At 38.1% G+C, this 12,125-nt stretch overlaps 1 protein-coding gene across 1 annotated transcript in view; it reads left to right on the forward strand.

Annotated features, from left to right (window-relative positions):
* The window catches only part of DLGAP2 (DLG associated protein 2), a 465,089-nt gene that overhangs the window by 416,449 nt on the left and 36,515 nt on the right, over positions 1 to 12,125 (forward strand). Inside the window, exon 10 of the mRNA XM_083831130.1 lies at positions 9,420 to 9,763. Coding sequence (XP_083687256.1) covers positions 9,420 to 9,763 — 344 coding nt within the window. The remainder of the gene's footprint in view (positions 1 to 9,419; positions 9,764 to 12,125) is intronic.

Raw genomic sequence — 12,125 nt, forward strand, 5'->3', positions numbered from 1 at the left:
TCTTAGCTTTTGGAGCTGTTTTTTCTCTTTGCTTCTCACTGTTTTGGTGGTGTGACATGCAATCGGTATTCCAGAAAAGCCTCACATGCATTCTATAAATCAGAGTATAGTTCAAGGTAAGTTTTTCCTTCCTGCAACTGAAAAACTAAGATGATGTTCTTTAAGGCAACTTCAGTATTTTAGAGGCACATAGGAACTGTTTAGAAGAGCAAAACAGCTGTCAGCACTTTGCTTTGCCATCTACAGGATGCTGGTTAGGCTATAATTTTTCACTAATTAACTGATCTAAAATAGAACCCTTTGCAACTAGTCCATCAGCAATCCATGAGGTTTGTGTTGCCCACATCTCTTTTAACTTTGGCAAAGTCTTACAGTTCCTGACCTTGATGTCTTGTTCGATTTGCATTTCTGTTTTGAGACTAACATTAATTACACTGTCAAAACAGATTTTATCGTTTACGTAACATGGGCTGCCTACAGACCTAAGTTTCCTCAATATGGCGGTAATGACTTACGCACTGAATTACTTGATTACACTAATTCCTTTTATACCGCTCTCCTCCAAGTTCTAACTGGGAGATTGCAGTGTGTTCTTAGACTCCAGCTTTTTCCAAATTTAATGGTCACATTTCCACTTAATTGTTTGTTTCCTGTACAAAATCAGATAGATGTACAGAACTTAAGCCTAAAAGGATCTACTCTGATTATTGAGTCTAACCTAATGCACACACAGATTTATAAAAATATAGCATCCAGTAATTTTGCCTTAAGCTGGTAAATTGTTATTGAGGTTGTGTCATATAAATGATTTCTTTTCTTCACAAGTGCTATATAGGTTCTATTTGGCAGAGACAGGTCAAAACCAGATGCTGCATAGAAATAACATTTTATATGGGGTTCATATGACTGCAGTTTCTCAGTGACATGTCATTTTGAAAAGCAATTTAAAAAAAAAAAAGTAATTTATAAGAAGCACGAACCGTGCCTGTATCAATAATACATTATGATAAAGGTCCAGATCCTGAGTTTGTGTGAATTGGTCTGATTACACTGACTTTCAATATCAACTTCAGCAGGGCTAAACAGCATCGTCTGGCCCAGTGTCTAACACTGTGCAATCAATTTTAAAACAATGGAAATACACAGGGTTTGTTTTTAGTACTTCTGTGAAGCTTCTAAGGGACCTTGGGCCAAACCATTACTAGCTGCTATGCAGTAGGCCCAGGAGAAGGGTTTGGAAGCTCTGAACTTCTTATCATTTAGGACAGCTGGATTAAGAAATGTAATGTAATTCAGATTTGGCTAGACGCTTAAAATCAAATTCCACACAGCCTTGCTTTAACAACGAGCTCAAAAGGGAGCAGGTGTGATGAAGCTCCCACCTTTCCAATGAACACAGGTAACAGAAGACAGGAGAGATTATGTCCCAGTGCATGCCAGAGTCCTACCGGTGCCTTCATAGGGACAGAGTGGCTGGATGGAGCACATAGGTTGGATCTCAGCTATGTAGGCATTTCAGAATTGTCCTGATTTGAGCTGGTTGTCCCTGATTCTTTTTACCTGCATAAAATGATTCATTGCCTGGTAAAAATAATAATAACAATAATAAAAACATCTAAGATGAAAACAGAATTTCCCCCGTAACTGCTTATTTTTCTCCTGGGAATTCTAAAGAGATCAGACAACTTAAGAGTTGGATGACTGTCTTTTAAATGGCTAATGTGAGGTGAGATGGATTCCACTTCATAGTTCTCACATACTGACTGTGTCTTCAAAGTATGATAAAACCGATTGCTACTATAAAACCCTACTTTAAAAAATGGCACAGGATAAATGCAGTGCTTTGCTCCCATGGCCTATGACATGAGACCATCATGTTGAGACATAGCAATGTGAGATCCCGATCAATTAACATCTGACTTTAGTGTCTGACAAATATCCAAGTTTACCTAAACATAATACATGTAAAATACCCATCAGGGAGAAAAAGATAAACAAAGTTATAATAATGTTACAATAAAGTTACAATTATAATGTTATAAATGCTTACCACCCAGACAATGCCTTGCTTTATGTAGCTTAAGCAAAATGTAGCCCGTCAGATAAAACATGCTGGTAAATCTCATCTGGGTGCAAGCAGTCTTTCTGAGAAAATATCTCATAAAAATATCATCATAGATGTATCGTCTGTTTCTTACTGCTTGGTCTGGAAAGCAAGAAACAGGATTCTTTTCACAGATATCCAAGCATAAAAATATTTTATCTCAACTGAGATGGAAAGATTCCTGTCTCCTTTATTGGCTAGGATTCACTGCGGAGGACAGAATGGGAAAAGGCAGAAAGCAGGAAGATACAGTAATAAAAACAAAGTAACCCTCTGATTGTGTTTGAAGGAAATCAACCGTAGATTCCATTAAAATTATTAATATATTTAAAAACAAAATTCTCTCTTGAATTTCAAGCACAGTATGACATCGGTAAGTTTTAATGACTATTTTTACAAGGTTTGAATCTCCTTACAGTTCAAAAAAACACTCTCATAACCTTGCAAATGGAGAAACTCTTGAACATGAAAATCCTTCAGAAATAGCAGGATCTTTCACTAGCAAAGCAACAAGCAAAAGTGTGGATCTTCCCAGGGAGCAGCAAAGAGGAAGGCTGGAGAAATCAAGGTTGTACTGAAATGTGGCATCTTCCTTGCCCGCTCTACATTCACATGCAGCTGTGGTTTCAATTTAAGTAAGAAGTGGATGTGAGCTTGAAGGACAGTCATTTACATTCAGTTAGCGCTGCCTAGGGTCAAGTAATGGAGCGAGATGTTTTTTTCTGGGTAGAGCCTGAGCACATCCTGCTGCAGCACTGGAAAAAGGAAGTAACCCCCAAATCAAAGGTGTAGGTTTTGAGGTAGCCACTGATGGCACATATCTAAAACGGCAGACTAGGTACAGACTAATTTATCTTAACGTTTCCCCCTCATTGTAGCTGATCACTTTTTCTTAATTAAGTAACAAGGCGCTACAAGTAACAAAACTAAGCATTTCTAAATCACCTCATTTGGAGTGAACTTTAAAGGTACAACTAACCCAAGAAGGAAACCCCTTTTCTAACACTTTAGCATCTGACTTTAGGAAAAGACAGACTGTTTTTGTAAAAATTAAACTGACCAGTGTGACACCTCATTCTGCTTTTAATTATATTTTTCATCAGAAACCAGTGTATAATGGGAGCTGACAATAGTCACAAATAGGAAGATGTGTCCCAACATCCTCTCTTTTCAATAGAGTCTTGTATTCTTATTTTTGACATGCATGGATTAGTAGAAAAATGATCAAACAGTTTATTCTCTTAGTGTGAAATTAACTCTTTCAGTGGATGGGATGTCTTTTCTCAGAAGTCCTGTTTCGTTCCTTGATGGTATTGAAATGTTCATCATTCTTTGCTTTGGGAGGTAGCTGTTGTACATCCACAAGTGCCTTTTTAGTTTAAGAGCAGATCAGAAGTCCTGATGACCATGATGGCACATAATGAAGGAACTTCGGGGCATTTGAAGAACAGCCATGTTATCTGTGACTGTGAAAACCTTTGCCTAGAACAATGTTCAGCATGGTCAAAAGGCTATACCGACAGCTGAGTAAGCTTTTCATGCAGGGTTAGATTTAACTGTGGCATTTCATTACAGAAAGGTCTCTTTTTCCTCTTCTGAGATGGTTGTAGCATTAGCATTCACCTTCCCTGTGTGAAACAGAAGACCTAGCATTAGCCTAGGAGCCCTCACGGTGTTTCCTTCGGTGCTGTGGTTCCTCGGAGAAATCCTGTCTGCCTGCAGCAGCGTGCCCCGGGGAGCTCTGCCTCCAGGGCAGCGCCGTGCTCCCTGCAGAGTAATTATCCTGCTTCTGAATAAGCCTCCTTGCAAAACTAAAAGTACGGTTTACTCCTGCCATGTGTCATAAGGGACAACCGTTTCCTTTAATTGATGGTGCTTTTATGTAAATTCATCATCCAGTTAACTTTGTGATCTCAGCCTAAATAATGTTATTTTGACTAAGTGCTTAGTGGTTATATTGATTTGTGAAAGCCCCTCAGGTGATTATATCTGGCAAATGGACCAACAGCAGTGATTTATAAAAAGGCTGCCTTTTGAAAGGTGTTCTGAATGTCACCTACAGCCACTGATATTTCATCAAATGTATCAAGTCTCTCCTTCTCTCTTTTGTCTTTAAATCTCTATGGATAACCTGAAGTTATATCTGAATTGAATCATTTTAGTCATTTTATTTCTAGTACAAGCTGTGTTTGCACTGAAATACAGGCAGCATAACTGACTGATTTCTACAGCTATTTCTACAGTAGCAACAGCAACCTTAAGCAAGTTTAGTCAAATGCAGTGCAGATTAAGAGGGATATTCTGCTCCAGGTATATCAAGTAAATAACAAAACTTCCAGTTAATTAAGAACTATTGGGAAACTTTCCTTGCAGTTCTACTGTATATGTCCAAACCGTTAGTTCTCCAGTGCTGTGTTTGTCCTCTTGGTTACTGCTGTTTCCATAATACCTGATTCTCTGCTTCTGACCGATGCTTCCCAGCTGGTATCACAAAGAACATAAAAGAGATTAATGTGTTTTACAGAGCATGTCACTTGTAGCCATTGCTGTGCCAGATTCAGCACTGACAGGGAATCTTGTGTATGTGAGGGGGGAAGTGGTCATCTGGCCGTTAAGGTATCAAGCATAACTTGCGTGCTGGGAGAAGATAACTGGAGCCGACATAAATGGGCACTGCCCTCTTTGCATAAAGGCAATGATCCTTACGAGAACAAATTGATGTGTTACACCTTTTCCTGCCTGAGAGCCAAATTAATGCACATTATGCTGCCATGCTACCTAAACAATTTATACATGGTTTTCATCATCATTTAGTCTAGCCCACCATGAAGCAGCACAGAACCATTTTGTTTTCTCTCCATCTTCAAATGTTCTTTCCTAAAGGAAGATCCAATGGAGCTGATTGCATATATTTATACTGAAGTGCAAGTGCCTGAACAGTTAATGCTTTGATTCAAATGGAAGTCGGAAATAGCCATGCAGTTAGAATTAGAAGAATGTTTTTTGACAATTTTTATCTTTTTTATTATTATTATTAGCTAACAGATGGAGACAGACTGTATCCTTTGATTTCCAAAAATAATTTTTCCTGCTTTATTAAAAAAGACCAAAAAAAAATCAGCTTTCTATATTAAGATTGCCTTTGAATACAACAGGAAGGAAAGATTCAATTTCTTTTTCATAATTCCTTCTGTGTTCAGTTTAAACATTAAAAAGATATATTTTCCTCTCGTGCTGTCTACTCTTTTTCTCTTTGCATTTCAGAGCAGCTGCAGATTTTACAAACTGATTAACAGTGTGACAGAATGGCATTGCTTTTGCTTTGCTTGAGCCTCATTCTTCAGCAGCAGGATTGGTGAAATATCAGGAGTGCCCAGCATGTGCACACCAAAACTCCTCAGAAAATAGTAATAAAATAAACAGAAATCTCAGGTCATGTTCTGTGAGCCCTGTAAAAAAAAAAAAAAATTATCCAGGATTTATGTTTTGCATGTCAAAATATGAACCATGCCTCTACTTATGCTGATGTCCACATCTTAAATCAGTCTGAAGTTGTACCGAGGCAGCTCTGCCCTCCTGATGCTCTGCTTTTGCATGTCCCCATCCTTGTGCTATATCTCCTCTGCAGTTGTTGTGCTGGCTCTGACACCCTGCTTGTCCCCTGACACCCTGACTTAAGACTAGGATGCTCCATCCCCATTTATCCCAGTTCAGTTTTCTGCCCCGACTCCCTGTAAGGCCTTGGGCACTGCCCTTGGCCAAACCTCAGTGCTGGGTTTGCAAAACTCTGCTCTGGAGTTTGTAGGCTGATGGACCAAAACATGGGGAAGACATGAAGCAACACTGAGGAGGTTTTATATGCTTACTTTGAACTAACAACCACTAAGACCAATAAAATTTGCAAAGTAGCAAATCATGCAAAGCTGACAGGAACTTCTCTCCACCAGCATAAGAAGGGGATGAGAAATGAAGAGGAAGTTCCTTTCCTATTAGGAAAAAGAAATGTTTCTTCCAATATATGGACTTCCCATGGTACTTATGTCCACTGGGGACAAGAATTAGAGCTGTTACAAACAGACATTACTTCTGATAACAGGAACGTTCACTGAAGTAACAATTAATTACAAAAATATTTGAAAGTGACATAAAATTTCATGCTTTGGATCTTAAGTCAACACTTATTATTAGAGACCTAAGACCAAGAATGAACAATAAAAATATGGGTTTGATGGTTACTTTCCTCCTGTAGCATATTCTTAATTTATTACAGTTATCTCTTAAGTCAGTAACACATACCAAGATTATTTAAGACCCGTCTCAGTCACATTATTCATTTAAGTTAGCCTATTTACTTCCCTGGAACAGCTTGAGTGATTAAAGCAAATAGAATTTGGTGGTAAGATTTGCCTCGTAAATCCACGCCTCCATCCTCTTACCTGATTTTGTTAGTCTCCAATTAGTCCCAGATTTCTGTGGCTCTGAAACTGTTGGTCCATATATGAACTCATTAACAGTGCAGAGATGGATTTGTTATTCCCTGCTCTACATTTGATCTCTGTGATTGTAGCTTAGAAATTAACTGGATTTCTTTCTGCCATATTTCACTGTGAATATGCATACAGTTTCTCATCAACTTTCAGTCTTTCTACTGTTTACTTCTCCTTGTCGAATATGCTTGTGGCTTTTTTGTTTGCTTGTTTTAATCTAATTCCTTTTTAGTGTTCATGATCAAATGCTTGCCAGAATACCACAGTAACAGCAATATTGTGTGAATCTAAGATGTATCACCCCACTGAAAAAAAATCGGGAATTTCCAAAATTCGATGTTCAATCCTTGGTAGAAAAAAAAAAAAAAAGAGCAAGTGACTGTTTTGCTGTTTGGTTTTTCCACATGGAGAATCAATCTTTTTTAAAAATGTGAATGAAAATGAAGTAGCTATGGAGTGTTGCCACACAGTTTTAACACTTTTAACACTGATGTTAATTAGATAGAAAAGTGATCTGCTACCAGAGTAGCAGGGATACACTTGCTTGTGGTGTTTCATTATCACATTCACCATATATTTCATTATTCACTGGATGAAGATAGTTGGTAAAAACAGTAAATTAGTTATAACGGTGATAACCTGTCTCATGCTATAGATAAAAGTAGCTTTCATATCTGGATTTCACTGACTCTATTTTTCCCCATTTTCTCTATTCCTAATGTTTCCCAGCATTTTGATCACTTGCATCTACATTTGCAGGGGGAAGTGAGGGAACAGTATTGTGGCAACTCCTTTAATGGAAACATTACTTAAAGACATTGCTTAAGCTCCTAAGACACTGTCATAATTTCCAAGCATTACAGTCTCTCCCTTCTTTCATGAGCTTCTTGTATTCCCTAAAGCAGTTGAAAAATATTGGGGTTTTCTTTCTTCTTAACTGCTGGTTACAAAACTGACAGGAGATAAGATTTGTGATAGGACAACAAAACTGCACTTCAGAAATGCACACAGTCCCTGAATCTGAAGAGCATGCTTTCACGTGTTTCCCTCTGTTAGAGCAATTTAGCTCAGAGCAAGACTCTGTTTAAATCTCTACCAGAATTGAGCTACATCAGTAGTAATTCAAAATGTGCGTCAAATGAAGGTTTTCACTTCCTAGCTCTGCCTCACTCTCTTTTATTTATGAACACTGCTTTATTTATGATTATCAAGAATCAAAATTTAAGAACAGCTTTCTCTAGGCTCGCTTTTCTATTATGCTGGCCTAGTCAGTCAGGCTCAGTGGTCCCAAGTATTAGCAAATTCCTAAACCTGTCTCTTCCCTCCAGAGAGCTGCAACATAGACTGATATTAAAAAGCACAACTGGAAAGGTGTTCCTTGTGACTGCATTGCTTATCACATCATGTCTGTATAATGAGAAGAGGAACATTTGTAGGATCTCTGTTGGAGTTAAGTAACCCCAATTCCAAGGTTACCAGAGTCACCCTTGTAATGTCCAATACATTTAAAAACACCTGAAAAAGGCAAACCTTTATGTTAAGTCATTCTTTATCCTGATCTCTACATGTATATAATATGCTGTTTCAGGATTTTTGATACAAGAAAATATAATAATTTTCTTTATGTTCCTGTAATTATATGGGATATGATTTGGGTTTGATTTTCTTCTACAGGAATGTAGAAAGCTATATGACAATGCACTTTTGTATCAGTCAATAATTTTACGAATTTGAGTATATGTTCTTGGGGGAAAAAGCACTTCCACAACAGAAATACTTATATTAGTACAAGAATAGTATAGAGGGCTTAAGCAATTAGATAACTGAACTGTGTGATATTAATCACTAAATATCTATCTCTATGAAATCTCAAAAATTTTATAAGGACACAGTACTGGCAGAATCCTGCATCCTGTAGAGTTTTCTTGCATGTTTTATTGACCCTTTTTCTCCAAGACAAGATCCACATCAAAGCAGCCTCAGACATTTTCTGCTCATCAGACTAAAATTCTTACTACTACTCATGTGTATCCAGTTCTCCTAGTGTTTCAGACCCATTTTTATATCTGTATTTCCATATTATCTGCATTTAAGTATATAACTCTTCGACGTATGTTCTAAGGTTTAAGGCTTACTACAAGACAACAGATAAAATGTCACTGGTTTTGGTATTATTTATTATTTTTGTTGTTGCTATACATGTATCTAGTAGCTTTTCATATAATAAAATATTGCATGCCTGAAATTTCTTGTGTTAAATATATTGTATATTTTTAAAACAGAGGCTTCTTGTGTAAGTAATCGGTCCACCTGGAAGTACTTCTAGAGGTTAAAGTGTGGCATGAAGTAGAAGTTTCTGTTCTGTTCCAGTATATTGACATTACTTTCTTTAATACACTGCATTGATACCAAGCCTACAGTTCAGATTAATACAAGAGAATAAAAAAAAAAATCCCTTTATTTCTCTTATCAGCTTTACCCCATGCAGAAACCACCTCAGCAGCTCCAGCATGTACCTGCCCAGCCCTAGTCTCGAGGCTTAGACACACACACACAAATCCTCACTAACTCCCTTTCATCTTCACCATAATCTGGGACTCCCATTTCCACCCCTTGCTTCCTGGATGAAATAAAATGTTGCTATGGATACCCGTCTGACTCTGAGATGCTCTGAACTAACGGCGAGGTTCACAAGGAGCACTATGTTGTACCGTCTTCATTTTCAAGTAGCATAACCTTAACGTTAAGGTGAAAATGTTGTGAGTTTTCCACCAGACTAATCTCGATTTCTCTCTTTTTTTATTTTTTATTTTTAATTCTTTCCATAGCTGTAACTTACACAAGTTACAAAAAAACACCGCCACCGGTACCCCCGCGTACCACGTCCAAGCCACTGATCTCAGTCACGGCCCAGAGCAGCACAGAATCCACCCAGGATGCGTACCACGACAGCCGGACTCAGAGGATTTCCCCGTGGCCTCAGGATGGGCGAGGGATGTACAACTCCACAGACAGTTTGGACAGTAACAAGGCCATGAATCTTGCCTTGGAGACTGCAGCTGCGCAGCGCCATGCGTCGGAGGGTGCCTCCATACGAACCAGTGACAAGGCCATCCTCGTGACAAAAGCAGAGGAGTTTCTCAAGAGCCGGCGTTCCTCTATAGGGATCCAGGTAGCCTATCATTAGCATCTGTTTTGTGATGAATTGCTTGCCTTCTTTCTGCAAATAGCATAGAATGAGTCATTCAGCTTCGCTGGCTCTAATAATCTAACAAACAACCCCTGGCTGCCTGGCGTTAATTGTAATTCACATCATGGCGACGTGGCTGTGCGGGGAAGTCTTCCGCTAATATGCTGTACCTGGAAGAAAATGAATGAATAAATCTCTAGGGAGGTTACCTGTCATTAGCACTTGATATGAAAATTATACTGCAGAGCTACAGGTGAACAGCATGTTCATCTCCTTCCCTCCATGAATTCAGTCCTTTTTATAGAATTATGCCTGCTTTAAAATGCTTCACTGTATTTTTTCCATTATCTTTCTCTTTTGACCTTGGAAAATGTGTGGTGCTGATGGATCCTCAACAATTATTCTACCTAAAAAGAACATCACCACCCTGCTTTCAGTAACAGGTGTTCTGCTAGGGAGAAGGTACCAAGGAAAGGAAAGGAACTTACTGATATAGCTACAGCATGGCCAGTAATGAAATAACATCAACAAGGACAGCCTTTGAGTATTCACCCATTTGCCCACCATGTAACCATATCTTGCAAAATGTCTGTCAGACTACGGAAAGTTCAGCAACATTGTGTTGTGTCAAGGGAATGAAATGATTCCCAATGCAGATTTTGCATATTTCCTCCATTGAATGGGAGGCACTAGATAGGTAGTAGTAATAACTTGTTTAAATATCTAGGAAATACCAAGTAGTAATAAAAATCAGAAAGTTGAACTCTCAGAAAGTTCATTCTGTTGAAACACAGGATGTGGATGGAAATTAACGTTTCTATTCTACTTTTACTTAAACACATATTTAATTTTATATATGTGAATATCCCCCTTTACATCATGGGGTTCGCTTTTGTGCTTAAAAATCTCTACTTTTGCCAAATCAGTGATAATGTTATGTATTATGGCATAGCTACAGATATAGTAGAGATGGCAGCATAGATCTGGAGAGCGTGATCTGTTCTCTCACTGGGCCCATGCAACTAAGCCCAGTGAGTGACTGTTCATCTACAAGGAAGTGCATAAAAGTTATTATTATTTTCTTAAAAAGTGAGTATTTTGTTTCCATTAATTTCAAGATTCAGCCAGAGAAAAATATGTGGCTTAAGCATGTCACAGCTACCGATTGAACATCACTCTGTAGTATAATGTTGCTGTTCCACAACGTTAGACTAACAGGAATACCTAGCCCCTGTCAGCAAGCTGCTTGTCCATTTCTCATCATAAAAAGTGTTGGCTTCTGCTTCTTTACATACAGAAGAGCAGAATGCAATTTAAAAATTACAGCAATGGTAGAATATGCAGATGGCTACTATTAAGACGTTTTAAAAAGTAATTAGAGTATCCTATATCGTTCAGAGAAGGGGCTTAGCAGATAAAGGTGAAAAGCTCAAAAGAGCAGGAAGTTATTTTTGGTACCTTTTAGCCTCTGACCTGAAACTCGTCAGAAAGGAATTGTATCTAGTGTTGTTCTTATCTCTTCTTTACAGCAGCCGTGCACAGCAACAATATTTAACATTAAGAGTGTCTTACTTCAGTCTGTCCTGGTATTTCAACAATTAATTCTGAAACTTTGATTACATCACTTGATCCTGTTTCATACTGCAGGTGATGACATCCACTTCTCACTGGGTTCTGACCCTTCTTGTTTTTTGGTGTGTTTAAGAATAAGTGTTTCTAATCTGCAAAAACATCTGTGCAATGATTTCCATGGAGGCAGAGGATCTTCTGTATCAACCCATCATCTGATGCCTGGCCCATAATGCTGGTCCTCAGGTGCACACGCTGAAAATGGCAAACGTTTGCAACAGCATGTCATAGAAGGATGTGCTGTTATCTTATGAGAAGTACTAGCTCCTTAGTTGCAACATTTGACATTAAATAAGGTTAAAATTGTGAAATTACTCTCAACGCAGTATCCTGGTAGTGTATTTTAGGGCTGTTCGGTTTTTTGTGTGTTTTTTTTGTTTGTTTGTTTGTTTGTTTTGTTTTGTTTTGTTTTTCCTGCAGTGAGTTTCAAGCTTCACTTAGTGTGAAAAATATCTTTCTGCAGCATGTCTAAGCAGAAAATACATTTTGTCATATTTTTGTTGCCTAGTTTGTATGGAATAAAAACACAGGTTAGTATACCCTTATTGCAAACTACATAAACAGTAACTAATATCCCAAAAATACAGCAGAGGTATTTCTTTTCTTTTAGACTTCTGCATCAAAGCACCTCAGAAAAGGATGTTTTTTATTTGCATATTTCCTTGATTGACTAAATGACTTGTTTTCTCATTAGCATGCCATGCTAGGGTAATGC

Source organism: Anser anser, assembly GCF_964211835.1.
Source record: "Anser anser genome assembly, chromosome: 3".
NCBI classification, from domain to species: Eukaryota; Metazoa; Chordata; class Aves; order Anseriformes; family Anatidae; genus Anser; species Anser anser.